Here is a 17,064-nt window from a genome sequence, read left to right on the forward strand (position 1 = left end):
ACACCAAGCAGCTTTACCCAAGGTCTCCCAACAAGCCCCCATTCTCCCCATGCCCCAGCTCACCAACTATCCAATCATTCATCACCTTGGCTCCAGTCAGATCCAAGACCTACTGTGGATTGCTGCTCCAACATGGCATGTTATCGTGCAGGTCTCACTGTTGATTCACTCCTGGTTGTTACTGTCAGTATTGGAGAAGAGCCATTTCCAACTAACTGGCAGCCATCTCAGGCAGAACTTCACGTTGTTGAGTGGCTGAAGTGCTGCCTCAAGCCATTTAAGAGCCAGGAAGGGTCACCATCCCAAAGTAAAATCCAGCTCCTCAGTTCTCAAAAGATTGTGAGTTCACAGCTGTTGTCAGGGTTTAGGAATCTGCAGCAATGTTGTGATGATGCTCCCCTCCGGGCACATCTAGCACAGTACAGGAAGAGTGAAGGAGAAAAAAAAACAAATGGAGAGTTAAGCAGAAAGCCTGAAGATATGTGAAGTACGGAGACAAGTATGCAAAGTAGACCAACTGACAGCGAAACCATTTTTTTTGAGATAAGATCTGGGTAGAAAATTACGTTTAAATGTTTATTTGGTGCATATGAGAAAATCTGTCTGATGAAGACAGAAAGAAAAATTGATTATAGTGCCTGCTGTATTTTAATGCTGCAAATTGAAAATCAAAAACTATAAATTAAAGAACATCAAACACCAAAAAGAATCGTTGAGAGAGATTTGACTTGAATCCAAAACATGGGCATAGCTCCAAACATTTGTGCTTGATGATATTGGTGAAAACACGGGTCAAAATGGTGTTTGTGCCTTATTTGATTATGATTGATAAGTTGCCAGCATTATTCATGCTGTTTTTGGCAGTCCACCAATTGGTATCTAGATTTCTGCGACACTAAATGAATTTAACTTGCATCTCTACTAAGGTTACTGTATTTGCCTGTTATCAATCACAGCTCTCAGTCACTACTGCAAACTCTAGATGATGGCTAAAAGCTGTGGAAGAATTCAAGATCATTAGACATTGTGCTGGATGTCTTCAAGAAAGAAGTGACAAGGAGGAGGGAGCTTCTCTTTTTAGAGAATTTAGCCAATGCAAATAATCTGGGCGCAATGCTCATAGGAAAAGCAAATTAGTACAAGGAAAATTGCACCTAGGACCTGGCTATAATCCTATTGATTCAATCATTTGACCAGTAAGCCTCCTACTTATTGTGCTCTTACTTTCCTATTAACATCACAGAACAGACATAGCATTTTCTTTCCTGACGTTTCACCTTCTACTAGAGTCAGTGTCTCTCCTTCAATTTTTCAAGTGTTTTGTACTTGCTCATTTTCCACCTCTTCACTTCAGCTGAAATCCCGTGAAATTCTGGGACTTCAATTTTCCTGTGGACAAATTCAATGACTGTTTATTCAGCAGACTCTAAACGTCTTTTGCTGCATTACATTTCAAAATGTATACCACCACCCCTCTGCATCCATTAGACAATGGTAGGACAATGCTAGGACAAATGGGCAATAGATGTGGAACATTCTAGAGTGAGTATTCTGCTACTTTTCCAAACTTCACATGTCAATGAACTCTCTCTCTCTCTCTTGCTATTCCTAACAAAATGGTGTTGTTTTGAGTTCCCATTCATATGTGCCTTCAAACTTACAATTAATTATCAGGAGAAAGTAAGGACTGCAGATGCTAAAGATCAGAGTTGAAAAGTGTGTGTGTGTGTGTGTGTGTGTGTGTGTGTGTGTGAAGGGGGGGTGAGCGAAGGGGGCTGAGAGATAAATAGGAGAGTGGGGGTGGAGGGGAAGGTAGCTGAGAAGGTGATAGGTGGATGCTGGTTGGGGGTGATTGTGAAAGGTCAGCGAGGAGGTTGGAGTGGATAGGTGGGAAGGAAGATGGACAGGTAGGACAGGTCAAGACGGCAGTATTTAGTTGGAGGGTTGGATCTGGGATGAGGTGAGGGGAGGGGACATTTGAAAACTATTGAATTTGATGTTAATGTGGTGTGGTTGATGGGTCCCCAGGCAGAAGATGATGCGTTCCTTCTCCAGTCGGCGGGTGGCTTGGTTATAGAAGTGGTGGAGGCCCAGGACTCTCATGTCCTTGATGGAGTGGGAAGGGGAGTTCGATGGGTTGGCCACAGGGCGATGGGGTTGGTTGGTGCATGTGTTCTAGAAATGTTTCGTCTCTTGCCTCTCTGGGTCCAGTTACACAAAAAACAAACAGCCCTCTAGATGACAAGGCTTTGCACTTGCAGACACTAATTTATAAACTGGCATTCCATTGCCAATAGTAGCTTATTGGTAGACCTCTTGTTTTGAAGTCTTCGTGGTTACAACGTCAATCCCCACTCCAAGATCTGATCCTATAATCTGGAGTGATGCTTCAATGTTGAGGGAGTGCAGCATAATCAAGGTTTCTTTCTTTCATATAAGATGTCAAACGTAGGCTCCATCTTTCCCCTCAGGTTTAATGTGTAGGATCTTGTGGAAGCATGTGAAGGCAAATAGAAGATTTTCCAGTATGCTGGCTACCATATATCACCACCATTCTCACTTATTTAAAACGTCTTTGCTTATTAATGGCTCCTAATTTGCCAAAGCAACGACTATGACTTGTCGTAAAAGTCATTTCATGGCTTTGAAGTAAGTGTACTTTAGAATGTCCTGAGAATGTGAAAGTTGTTGTACTGACTGCAATTTTTTTCTTTTCTGTTTCCTTGTCCATTTCCTGAGCTACACTCTATACCGACACTAATTCAAAATCAAAAAGGGAGAGGAACCTATTGTGATTAACTATAGAGAATTTACCTGCTATCTGCTTCAAGAAAGATCATTGTAACAATTCTCATCAATCATCAATCAGGCCAAAGAACTCCTTCCAAAGAAACAATGAGGTTTTTCCTACAAAGAGGCACAATAGGCATAATCTTCACTGTACCACAATGCTAGAAAAAAAAATGCCAGGTTTCACTTCTTGACCTCATGAAGTGGTCAACTGGGAAGGGTTATGGAGTATCGTCCTCAAACATTGCTGCTATCGGAAATTTGTGACCATGCTTCACCTGCTCCCCAATGACATGCAAGCCATGATTGTTACTAACAAACCAGAGAGACTATCTCAGTGAAGACAGGGGTCAAACAACTCTGCGTCATTTGACCAATCCATTTCACCATTTTCTCCTTGCCACATTACCATACCTTACCCTCACCAAATTACCCATAGATATGGATTTAACTTACATAGCAAATTAGATCGTAACTGTTCAAGTTATGTTGTCTTGTCTTGCGCACATAATCACTGAGAAACTGAGCTTCTCCAAAGGTCATAAGGAAATAGGCTTATACTAAACACCCAGAAAACTAAAGTCCTCTTCCAACAAATTCAGACAACACACTCTTGCCAAAACGATAAACAGCATGATTCTGAAAACTAAAGGACCTATTTTCATATCTTTGCAGTCTCTCTTCAATGAAGGCACATACATGAACAAAATATGTATTACTGTCTCCAAGATGCCAGCTCAATCTGATAACTAAAGAGAAGAGTATTCAAAGATCAGGACCTCAGACCTGAAACTAAGGCCATGGTTATCACCATCCTCCACCCTCAAAGATGTAGACAATCTACAATAGGCATTTCAAGACATAGAAGAAGTACACCAATGGTGTTTTTGTAAGATGCTCCAAATGAAGTGGTCAGAAATTTAATTCAACAGAAGCATCTTCTCCCAAGGCCAACATGGCTAGCATTGAGATCCTAATTATGCAAAACAACTGTGCTGGGCAGGTCATATCATTCATAAGGCTGATGCCCAACTCCCAGAACAACTGCTCTACTTTGTTCAGTCACAGCAGTAGACTCCCGATAAGGCAAAGGAAATACTCGAGGGATATCCTCAAAGTATCCCTGAAGTAGTCAATGTCCCTGCTAATGTATGGGAGTCCCCTGTGGAAGGTTTATTTGGAAAGGCAGCAAACATATTGCAAATCTTCATCAGGAACACTCAAAAACTAAACTGCAATGTCAGAAAGAATGCACAGACCTCAAAAAAAGACTTGTCTACCTGACCCCCGAGCACAAACTGTTCCACATATGTCAGAGTTTCAGATTAAATATTTGATTAGTCAAATATCTTAGAACTCATGAACCTGGAGTGGAAGAAAGTCACTCTTTATTCTTAGAAACTGCTTACGAATTGAAATCATTCCAAACTCTATCACCAATAGCCTGCACTATACACACTGTCAATACCACTGTCCATATCAACCTCCAAACGTCCCAGTCGCCCAATATAATAATTTCAAAATGCTCACCGTAATTTAGAAATGCTTTAATTACCTCACCCAATTTTATTTCAGCAAGGTCCTCTACCCTATAACTCTGCTGAACTAACTGGACTTTTGGATTCTGGTCTTATGTTTACCCTCTGGCATTGGTGACCGAGTCATCAGCCATACTCTTTCCCTCTGAAGGTGACTTGCTACATTTGTCTCAGCTCTGAAACCTCAACAGTCCATCTTTAGGAGTTATTTGTGGTGAGATCCTGCAAAGCATTTCTTTTACATGAAGCTCCCAAAGAGGACTACCAACTACACCACACACAAAAGCAAGTTATTTTATTGGCAGCTTGATATGATGGGTATGCCACTATTTCCCTGTGAGTTACGTGATTGCTTGTTCCCAAACATCGAAGACATTGGATGGGTCTAATGAAAGTAAGTAAAGTGGCTATTCAGGAAAACTTGCCTGAGAAACTATTAACTTGATCTTATATTTACCCCACACACAATATCCAGACCTAACCTGATGCCCTGTAAATGGGATCCAATCTGTACACCCCACACACAACCTCTTCAGTCCTGGCATCAAGCCCTAGAACTGATGCCCTCACCCAATCCAGACCCTCACCTCTTCACTTTATCCTATGCCACCAGATTTGACTCTCCATAATGCCTGCCAGAACTAAATCAAACACTGGCTATCGCCCCCTTCTAAACTCACCCTCAACTGCTGCCACCAGACTTGATTCTCTCTGTCCCACTGTTGTTGGACTTGTACCTCTGCCAGAACTTACATGAACCCAAACTCCTCCCACTCATACCCCTGCTGCCAGACCTGACCCTCCATTCCTCTCTGTTTGCCAGATCAATTCCAACCCAAATCCCATCCTTCCCATTGACCCAATTTCTTTCAGCTTCTGAAGGACTCTGCAGCTGACATTATTGCCAAAGATGCTTGGTAAAATAACGTTTTGGTACCTGCTATTTAAGGTGTAATTGGTGGATTATACTGACCACAATTTGTCTGTTAATGCATTATTAATTTAGACGATCAAACGTGTACAACTCATGTATATAGATATAGAATTTATATATCATTATTTGAGTTTGGATTTCAGAAACCAAAACTTTTTGTAGGGAAATTTTTCTGAAACAAAGAAGGTCAGAAAATCCTCTTATAAAAGTGACTTAATCCGGTACGTGTCAGAGAGGTGACTGCAAACACTTGTGGTGTTAAAAGATGTTTATAATGTTGGGTTTACAACATGCCTCAATGAAGCATCATGCTGCAAATTGAGGACCACTAAACTTTGAGTCATCGCAAAAGATAAAGACTTTATTAAGGTATACAAATTTCCAATTTACCTATTGAATAGATCCTGGTTAAGAGAAAACATTGACCATGTTTCTGTACATAACCAGAATATTATTTACCGCAAATTGATAGTTTCTAACCACAGGCAAACAACCATGAACTGCTGATATATAACTCTAATATTTAAAAATCTTACCCTGTTTCAAACATACCCTTAAATACACACATATGAACAGACAAAGAAACATTGACATTATAGGTTAGAAGGAAAAAGTACTGGGGAAACAGTTCAATAGCACCAGTCTTCACAGTTCAGTGGAGTGTTCCTTTTGTTTTCCAAGTTCTTCATTTCTCTGATCTTTTCTTTCAAGTTCTCTCATTTCTTCAAAAGAGGCACAGAGAGCCTGGTTCACAAATTTTATAAAGTCTCTGACTGATCAATGGGTGAGAGAAAATAAACTGGCTTTCCTCAGAATTTAAGTATTTTAGCGACATACTTTCAATCCTTTCAGTAGTCTCAGGGCTTTTGTCAGTATCATTCATATCTACAAGCTGGTCAGTTACCCAGAAGCCACTCAGATACTTTCTGTTAGGCTTATGGCCTTAGGCATTCACAACTCCTCAAATCAATCAGCAACCTTTTGCTGAGTGAATTTTACTTCCTATACACACCCTGGAGATAGAAACATCAAAAACAGGGACAGAAGTAGGCCATTCAGCCCTTCGAGCCTGCATCGCCATTCAATATGATCATGGTCGATCATGTAATCTCAGGTTTACCACTCTGAGTGAAGAAATTCTCCCTCATCTCAGTCCTGAATGGTTCACCCCTTATTCTTAGACTGAAACCCTTTGTTCTGAACTTCCCCAACATTGGAAACATTCTTCTCATATTTCCCTGTACAGTACCATCAGAACTTTATATACTCCTATGAGATCCCCCTCGGTTTTCTGAATTCTGGTGAATACAAGCCCAGTTGATCGAATCTTTCTTCATATGTTATTCCTGCCATCCTGGGTATCAGTCTGACAGACCTCAGTCGATTGCCTCAATAGCAAGAATGTCCATCCTCAGACTAGGTGACCAAAACTGCACACAAGACTCAAGGTGTAGCCTCACCAAGGCCCTGTATAACCACAGTCAGACATTCCCAGTCCTATAGGAGAAAGCGAGGACTGCAGATGCTGGAGATCAGAGTCGAGAGTGTGTGGTGCTAGAAAAGCACAGCAGGTCACGCAGCATCCGAGGAGCAGGAGAATTGACGCTTCAGGAGGGTCCCTACTCCTATAGTCAAATCCTCTCGCTATGAAAGTCAACACGCCATTGGCTTTCCTCACTGCCTGCTGCACCTGCATGCCAACCTTCAGTGACTGCTCCACCATGACACCCAGGTCTCGCTACACCTCACTTTTTCCTAAACTGCCACCATTCAGATAACAATCTGCCTTCCTATGTTTGTGACCAAAGTGGATAACCTCACATTTATCCACATTGTATTGCATTTGCCAAGTATTTGTCCACTCTGCCAGTCTGTCCAACTCACCCTGTAACCTCATAGCATCTTCCTCACAGCACATACTACCACACAATGTAGTGTGGTCTGCAAATTTGGAGATATTGCATTCAATTCCTTCATCCAAATCGTTAATGCATATTGTGAACAGCTGAGGTCCCAACACTGAACCCTGAGGCACCCCATTCATCACTGCCTGAAAAGGACCAATTTATTCCAACTCGCTGTTTTCTGTCTGCCAACCACTTCTTTATCCATGTTAATACATTACCTTCAATACCATGAGCTTTAATTTTCCTTACTAATCCCGTGTGTGAAAATTTGTCAAAAGCCATCTCATTGTACAACTTCCCCTAGTGCTTGCAAAACAAGGGTAAACACTACACAAAATAAGTTTCGTTAACTAGCTTATTAAAAGTACAGCAATTGCTTCCTTATTCCTTTGCTTTAAATCAGCTATTTTTCCGAATTCAGATCACAATCAAAAATGGAATAAAATAAAAAGACGCAACATGTCCAACAGCTTTTAGTGTTGTTTTCACTTCAGAACACTTTTTGAAACAAAGAGTTGCTTCAGAAGCAGGTTTTTCAGTTCATTTTAGAACACACCAAGGTGAGTTTAGAATCTCGCTAGAAAAAGGGTTTAGTGCAGTTCAAGGAATAAGTATCCTCAACATTCATGGTTTAATTTGTGAAACTTCCACACCAAAAGAATTTGGTTAGAACTCTGCAAGTTATCAGTCGTGCGAATGTTAGACTTTCAGGTATATGTAATGGTTCATGATCACAGACTTGAAAAGGACTCAGCAAATTGCCTCCACAGTCTAAGGCCAAGAAACTATCAGCAGTCAATTCAACACTTAAGAGTCGATAGGGGTGCAATTTATTTGGACTTAAGTCTCTGTAATTGATATTTTCAGAAACTATTATTTGAAATTGTGTTTTACTGTGTATTTTAAGCCTTGCACGCTGTTTTCTAAATTTAGATAGATCGGATTGTTTTTCTTTTATAAAATGTAACAAACCTCCATTCTGTTATTAAAGAAAATCTGCTGCTGCAGTTGAATGTGTCTGTGACTAGCCACCATGTTAAATAACACAATTTTAAAAAAATATGGTCTAGCCAGATAGGTTTAATTTTGAGATCTGACTACTTCAGCAGTACCATAATACTCACATTGATATTGGTTTGATATTTAAAATAGAAGCTAAAGTAAAAGCTGACAGCTTGATTCTGCTATTGGGGTTGCTCAGGGTCTAGATTAGAGTGGTGCTGGAAAAGCATAGCAAGTCAGGCAGCATCCAAGGAGCAGAAAAATCGACGTTTCGGGCAAAAGCCCTTCATCAGGAATGAGGAATGTTGGGGTTGTTCAGTCAATTTGATTTGTTGGTTGCCATGAGGATCTTAATACAAGTCAAATTACATTGACTGGAACTTACTTGGTGGTTGGCCTTTTGGATTCAGGTGTCTAAGATTTAGATTTTATTGTCACGTGTACTTGAGTACAGGGGTTCAGTAAAACATGTCTAATGTCACCACACACGGCACCATCTTAAGTACAAAGGTACCAAGGTACAAAAGACTCAGGTACCAAGTAGTATATAAAATATTCAAATAAACAAATTTAAAATGTCAAGCATTACAGACCTTCATTGAATAAGTAGAAAAACAAAGAAATAAGGTAATAGTTAACATTAAAGTCTTTCCTAATATAAACTAGAAAAATAAAGGAATAAAGTTCAACTGTCTTTGATGAGTGTTTGCCAAGGTCCCAATCTCTTCCACTGAGGTCACTTTCCAGGAGACTTCAGCTGCCATTTCTTGTTGTTGCTGCAGATACCAGGGGACCTCTCGCAGCACGTCAGGCTACGATGCCATCACCGCTGCTGCAGCCACTGAAGTTGCCGCCTCCAATCTCCGCCTGCTGCCTCTGGAACCTGCCTGGACAGGACCTTCTTGCAGTCTCCAATCAGCAGGTAAGCACTGGGCCACACTCTCACCACCAGCCACCTCAGACTTTGGGCCATGAGACTACTACAAGCCGCTGAAGGACTGCCCCTTGGGCTGTCAAAAGACTCTCACACCAGGGCAGGAGGCCATCACGCCAGACCAAGACGATGCCTCGCCAGGTCTACACTTGTGTCACAATCAAAGAATTGAACAGAAATTAAAGAAAACAACTCATGGATATCCCTGTGGATGTGTTCCTCATACAGCCGAAAGCATACTGAAATGCCAGATAGACAGACTGCACATAAATTAGCAATAGAGGTATTGATTTCATAAATTGTCGCTCTGCACACTTACAATATATGCATGACCATCAACCCTGCCTTGTGGGTCATACTAGAGGTCAATGCAAGCAATCCAATCACCTTTATTTTTAAGTTTAGGGAGCACCGCTGTATGCCCAATTTCTTGGCTAGGATCAAACACAGATGAAGAATGCTTATGGGGTTGTGGCAGTGGCGTGGGTGTTAGGGGGTGGGGCTTGCACTGTAAACCCAATTATTTTCTTAAGTTTTAACGTTCTACATTGAATTTGTTCATTTATATTCATTCCTTTAAAAAGGCTATTTAAAGATAGAAGGCAAGAAGATCTAAACACACACCAAAACAAAGTTTTAAATCATTTCTCAACACCATCCATTACAGGGACTCAAGTCCAGAGAAATTATTCCAGCCTGAAGGAAGTAAGGCCTGCAGATGCTGGAATCAGCGTCGCGTGTGCGGTGCTTGAAAAGTACAGCAGGTCAGGCAGCACCCCCCTACAACCCATTGTCCCACCCTGGCACCTTCCCCTGCCACCGCAGGAACTATAAAACCTGCACCCACACCTCCTCCCTCACCTCCATCCAAGGCCCTAAAGGAGTCTTCCACATCCATCAAAGTTTTACCTGCACATCCACTAATATAATTTATTGTATCCGTTGCTCCCGATGCAGTCTCCTCTACATTGGGGAGACTGGACGCCTCCTAGCAGAGCGCTTTAAGGAACATCTCCGGGATAACCGCACCAATCAACCACACTGCCCCGTGGCCCAACATTTCAACTCCCCCTCCCACTCTGCTGAGGACATGGAGGTCCTAAGCCTCCTTCACCGCCACTCTCTCACTATCAGACACCTGGAGGAAGAACACCTCATCTTCGGCCTCAGAACACTTCAACCCCAGGGCATCAATGTGGACTTCAACAGTTTCCTCATTTCCCCTTCCCCCACCTCACCCCAGTTCCAAACTTCCAGCTCAGCACTGCCCCCATGACTTGTCCTACCTGCCTATCTTCTTTTCCACCTATCCACTCCACCCTCCTCCCTGACCTATCACCTTCATCCCCTCCCCCACTCACCTATTGTACTGCATGCTACTTTCTCCTCACCCTCACCCTCCTCTAGCTTATCTCTCCACCCTTCAGGCTCTCTGCCTTTATGCCTGATGAAGGACTTTTGCCCGAAACGTCGATTTTACTGCTCCTCGGATGCTGCCTGAACTACTGTGCTCTTCCAGCACCACTAATCCAGAATTATTCCTATCCTGTTAGCTCAAAATTGCTTTGATTTATCTGCATGTGTCTTCCATTATTTCTGAATGGGAGTTGAGCTCACAGCTAACGTTTAATGATCACATATTGAACAGGTGAATAGCTCTCGGATAATAAGCCGACCAATGAGCATAAACTATTCACTGATCTTGTTTTTATTTATAAAGTCACTTCTGTCTTAATGTATTGTGAGGTAGACTTTCACAGAGATTACAAGACAGGCTGAACTTTTAAGTCAGCCCATGCTGATTTTCAAACATAATCAATCCACTCTGATCCGACTGATTTATTTGGCTCATCCTGACCCATACCTTAAATGAGCTCATACTAACCTATTTCTTTAATCAGCATACTATCTTAATTAGGCCACATTTCTCTTCAAATCAACTCTCTTGATTAGCCAACACTGTCAATGATGCTTTAATCAACCCACATTGACCTCTCTCCTTTAGACTATGTTGCAACAATTTTTCACTAGGCATCATCCAACAGTCAAACGTTCAGGTAAGATGATATGCTTTTTATACCCAATATAGAAAAAAAAAGGATGTTGTGAATTCAAATGGAAATATCTATGTTATGCGCCAATCAATAATTCTTGAATAACTGCATTTTCACACAGGATGGGTATTGATGTCCAGGTGCTTCTTCACAAACATTATGGTCTGAATTTCCTGTATCCAACATACTCTTATTTCTACTCTAACCTCATCGTCAGAAATGCAAGCAATTTGTTGAGAAACTCAAACATAAAAAGTCCAAATATAAAAACTATTATAAAGCAAATGGAAACAATTACAGCCATTGAGACCAGAAGAGAGCACAGATACCAGACAATACATAATGGTGACTGTTAGGTTTTAAACTTCAGCCCTAAATCCATGACCAAGTTGAAAATGGATTTTTCTGATCTATGCATGAGGGAGAAGCAATGTTAATGAGGAAACAGTGTATTGGTAATGTCACTGGTCTACATGACTTGGAGGTGCTGGTGTTGGACTGGGGTGGACAAAGTTAAAAATGACACAACATCAGGTTATATTCCAACAGGGAGTTTATTTAGAAGCACTAGGTTTTGGAGCACCATTCCTTCATGGGTCATACCAGAGGTCAATGCAAGCAATCCAATCACATTTTTTTAAAAGGTTTTGGAGCACCACTATATGCCCAGTTTCTTGTCTATGATCTAGCACAGGTGAAAAGTGCTTGTGGGATTGGGTGGGGCAGGGGAAGGTGATTCCACTGTAAATCCAATTATTCTCTGAAGTTTTAATGTTCTACATTGAAGTTGTCATTTATATTCATTCCTTTAGAAAGGTTATTTAAACATAGAAGGCAACAAGATCTAGAACACACTAAAAGGACAACCACCTGATGAAGGAATGGTGCTCTGAACGCTCGTGCTTCCAATAAACCTGTTGGACTATAACCTGGTGTGATTTTTAACTGAGCTGAAAATGTGTTGCTGGTTAAAGCGCAGCAGGTCAGGCAGAAGGGCTTATGCTCGAAACGTCAAATTTCCTGTTCCTTGGATGCTGCCTGACCTACTGCGCTTTAACCAGCAACACATTTTCAGCTCTGATCTCCAGCATCTGCAGACCTCACCTTTTTACTGTGTGATTTTTAACTTTGTCATTGGTCTAGTAATCAAGAGGTCCAGGCTAATGACTGAATCCTACCACATTTGATGAAATTTGTATTAAATCTGGAATTTAAAAAATCAAGTCTAATTGTGTTTATGAAATCTTAATTGTTGTAAAACCCCATTTGATTCATGAAAATAACTCCAAAGGAATTCTGCTGGCCTACATGTGACTGGAGACCCAGCACAATGTGAGGGAATATCTCTTTATTGCCCAGTAAGCCACATATTGAACTTCTATGAAGATTGTCAAATTTACGTTACATTCTAATAATGGATCAGTAATTTGTATTTTTAAAGTAGACAAAGTGCGAGATGCAGGGGACTTTATTCGAGAAGAAAACCACAAGACTACAAAGTTTGAACAGGCAATGAACTTTACTACACAAAGTAAAAATGGTGTTTTAATCTATAATACATATAAAACTTATTTCTAACACCCAGAATTATCATGTTGTAAATATGGATAATAGACTGTGGTTAAACAACCCACAGGTACATATAACCAAAATAGATCCCATTGATGTCTCAGCAATTTCCCCAGATGTTAATGATATAGTGGATCATCAAATTTCATTAAAACTCACAAGAGATCACAGCACAGCTAACCTCAATGTTCCTAATACAGACTGCATGTCTTTCTCTCCCTCTCAAACACCCACTCACTTCCTCTACAAAGAAACATAGAAAATGGAAGCAGGCGGAGCTTATTCAGCCCGCTGTGCCACTCATGAAGGTCATGGCTGATCATCCAACTCAATAGCCTGTTCCTGCTTTTCACACTTTTCCTCCATATCTTTTGATATTTTGAATCCTAAGTGGTATATTCAACTCCTTCTTGAAATCATACGATGTTCTGACCTCAATTGCTTTTTGTGGTAACAAATTTCATTGGCTCACCGCTCTCTGGGTGAAAAGATTTCTCTTCATCTTCATCCGAAATGATTTGCCCCATAGACGAGACAGTGAGCCCTGGTTCTGGAGTCAGAAATCATCAGGAACATCCTTTCTAGCCTATCTCATCCTGTTACAACATTATGACCCTTGTACACTTATTCAGTGAGCCCCTTAATGTGTGACAAATTTAAAAAATTATTTAAAAATAAACCAATATCCTGATCTCGTGAGAATTATATGTTACTAATATTATTAAAGTCACATATAATACCTTTGGAACTGAATATATCCTGAAGGTTACATCTCACATAATGATGGAGGTGGATTTTATCTCAAACTGAGAAAATCACCCAGCACAAACGCAGACTGTGGAAATGATAATCGCAAATACAGTCCTTTCAACCCTGCAAAGTCCTGCTCAATAGCAACTGGGGGCTTGTGCCTAATGTAATCACACTCTCAGAACCATATCTAACAACATACAGACTGTACGGCCACCATCCCTGCAGATGTCTTGTCCTACTGGTGGGACTGACCCACCAGAAGTGATAATCCCAGACAAGTCCTTGTTTCTTAGGGCAGCACGTTGGATTAGTGGTTATCACTGCTGTCTCACATTGCCAGGGACCTGGGTTCGATTCCAGCCTCAGGCAACTGTCTGTGTGGAGTTTGCACATTCTCCCCATCTCTGTGTGGTGCTCCAGTTTCCTCCTGTAGTCACAGAAATGTGCAGATCAGGTGAATTGGCCATGCTAAATTGCCCATAGTGTGATGTCCATTAGACAGGGGTAAATGTAGGGGAATGGATGGGTCGGTGTGGACTTGTTGGGCTAAGTGGCCTGTTTCCACACTGTAGAGAATCTAATCTAATATAGTAATTTATAAACAGGAGAGAGTGGCCCTTACAGTCTTCAACATTGACTCCAGACCTCATGAAGCCTCATGTATCAGGCTCAACCTAGGCAAGAAAATAGTCTACCACCCAGCCATACCAGGGCCACTCAGCTCCTGACCTCATTACAGCCAGGTTCAAACATGGACAAAAAAACTGAACTCCAGAGGTGAAGTGGGAGCAACTGCATTTGACAGGATGAGGTATAAAGGAGTGCTAGGAAAACTAGAGACAATAGGAATTAGGGGAATATTCTCTGATTGCTAAAATCATGCCCAGCACAAAGGAAGATATTTGAGCTAACTGGAAATGTATCACCTCAGTCACATGGTGTCAACCTATTCAGAGATGTTATTGCACACCTCGGGAGTAGGTGAGATGTGAACACAGGCCTCTTGGTTCAGAGGTAGGGACAAGAGTCCTTTTCCTCAAGGTAGTGCCTTGCACCCTATTATTATCCTGTGCATTAGCATTGACAAGAAGTGAAAGTAAAACAGCCATATAAATACTGTGGATAGAACAGCAGGTCAGAATCAATGAATTGTATGCTTAGTAACTCGCATCATGTCTCTCCAATGTCTCCTCTGCATGAATATGTGAATAGGAAGGGAATAAAGGGATACAGATTCTGTAAGTGAAGACAGTTTTAGTATAGAAGGGCAAAATGTGTCAGCGCAGGCTTGGAAGACTGAAGGGCCCATTCCTGTGCTGCATTGTTCTTTGTTTGTCCACCATCTATAATTTATAATTCAGGAATGTCAATGAATACAGGGCACTTGCTTCAATGCTTGCAACTTCAACAACTTTCAACAAGCCTGAAACCATCCAGTCAACAAGCTGCTTGAATGACACCTCGTCCATCATTTTCAACATTCAATCCCTTCAACAATGATGCAAAGTGGGTGCAGAATGGACCATCAATGCCAAGATGGCAGCAGCACAGTAGGCAGAATCTGGGCTCCTGAGACCAGGGCTCCTCCATTCCATCCATCTTTTACATTTTATTTTCTTCTTTTCTTGTTTTTGTTTTTATTTTTCTCTTTTTTTCAAGTTTTTTTTCCCCCTTACCTTCTGCAGAGAGCTCAGTCATGGGGATGGTGACAGCATCTGAATTCACAGCATGGCAGTGACTGGGGCCAGCAGGACTTTGATGGTCAGGGTCGAAACAGATCACGAGCTGGATGGTTGGTCAGTGGTAAAGTGACTGGAGAACCCAGATGGTGGTTGGCAGTGAGGGTTTCAGCTTAGTACGGCAGAAAGCGAGCTCTCTTGGGAAAACATAGTGTGGAGTGACTGTGAGCACATGGCTCCAAAAGGATTGTAATGTTGAACTTCTAACTTCTTTCTAGATTTTGTATCTAGGTACCATTGTATCTATGATGATGCTGGGAATTTTGACTTTGTACACCTTTGTACAGTGGTTAGCACTGCTGCCTCACAGCGCCTGTAGACCCGGGTTCAATTCCCGACTCAGGCGACTGACTGTGTGGAGTTTGCACGTTCTCCCCGTGTCTGCGTGGGTTTCCTCCGGGTGCTCCGGTTTCCTCCCACAGTCCAAAGATGTGCGGCTCAGGTGAATTGGCCATGCTAAATTGCCCGTAGTGTTAGGTAAGGGGTAAATGTAGGGGTATGGGTGGGTTGCGCTTCGGCGGGTCGGTGTGGACTTGTTGGGCCGGAGGGCCTGTTTCCACACTGTAAGTCTAAAAAACCTTTCACTGTATTCCTGTACTTCTGTACACATTCAATAAACCTAATTCTATTCTACGCACAAGATGCACTATAATAACTCATCAAGGCTCCTATGACAGCATTTTCCAAACTCACCAATGTGACCATCTAGAGGATTAAAGACAACAGATGCATTGGTAGACCATTACGTTCATGTTCCCCTCCAAACCATGCAGCATCCTGACTTGTAACTATGTCATTGCTTCTTCATTGTCATAGGGTCAGAATCCTGAAACTCTCTCCCTCACAGCACACCCCATGGGTTGCAGTTCTCCAGGAAAGTAGCTCAGAACACCTACTCATGAAGAGTTAGAGATGATCAATTAATGATGGTCCAGCCATCACTCTCAAAGAATCTTTTAAAGATCACATTGATGAGAAATATGAGGCAGTTGCAACTTAAGAATGACACAAATAAATGAATGAATGTATAATGATAATTTAGTGAGTACATCAGTCATTTTAATATGAACGTTTATCTCTACAATAATATTTTCCACACATTAAATGCTCGTTACAAGTTTTATTTTTTAAATAATGCTCCCACCCTGCCCCCTGTAAAAACGCCATCCCATATTCCCAATTCCTTCGTCTCCGCCGCATCTGCTCCCAGGAGGACCAATTCCAACACCGCACAACCCAGATGGCCTCCTTCTTCAAGGACCGCAGATTCCCCCCAGACGTGATCGACGATGCCCTCCACCGCATCTCCTCCACTTCCCGCTCCTCCGCCCTTGAGCCCCGCTCCTCCAACCGCCACCAAGACAGAACCCCACTGGTTCTCACCTACCACCCCACCAACCTGCGCATACAACGTATTATCCGCCGCCATTTCCGCCACCTCCAAACGGACCCCACCACCAAGGATATATTTCCCTCCCCTCCCCTATCAGCGTTCCGCAAGGACCACTCCCTTCGTGACTCCCTTGTCAGATCCACACCCCCCACCAACCCAACCTCCACCCCCGGCACCTTCCCCTGCAACCGCAGGAAATGTAAAACTTGCGCCCACACCTCCACACTCACTTCCCTCCAAGGCCCCAAGGGATCCTTCCATATCCGCCACAAGTTCACCTGTACCTCCACACACATCATCTATTGCATCCGCTGCACCCGATGTGGCCTCCTCTATATTGGTGAGACAGGCCGCTTACTTGCGGAACGCTTCAGAGAACACCTCTGGGCCGCCCGAACCAACCAACCCAATCACCCCGTGGCTCAACACTTTAACTCCCCCTCCCACTCCA

The 17,064-nt window shown here is 42.2% G+C and overlaps 1 protein-coding gene across 11 annotated transcripts in view; it reads right to left on the bottom strand.

The window, feature by feature from the left end:
* The window catches only part of nlgn3a (neuroligin 3a), a 252,762-nt gene that overhangs the window by 200,111 nt on the left and 35,587 nt on the right, over positions 1–17,064 (bottom strand). Inside the window, exon 2 of one of the 11 annotated variants that reach the window (XM_060832293.1) lies at positions 3,577–3,582. The exons of 8 other annotated variants lie outside the window; for them this stretch is intronic. In XM_060832293.1, the coding sequence (XP_060688276.1) occupies positions 3,577–3,582 (6 nt within the window). Of the gene's footprint in view, positions 1–3,576; positions 3,583–6,240; positions 6,261–11,624; positions 11,637–17,064 lie in introns of all 11 variants that reach the window. 2 more of the 11 variants (XM_060832299.1, XM_060832297.1) reach the window with 2 other exon arrangements.

This window comes from Hemiscyllium ocellatum, chromosome 11, assembly GCF_020745735.1.
Source record: "Hemiscyllium ocellatum isolate sHemOce1 chromosome 11, sHemOce1.pat.X.cur, whole genome shotgun sequence".
NCBI lineage: Eukaryota > Metazoa > Chordata > Chondrichthyes > Orectolobiformes > Hemiscylliidae > Hemiscyllium > Hemiscyllium ocellatum.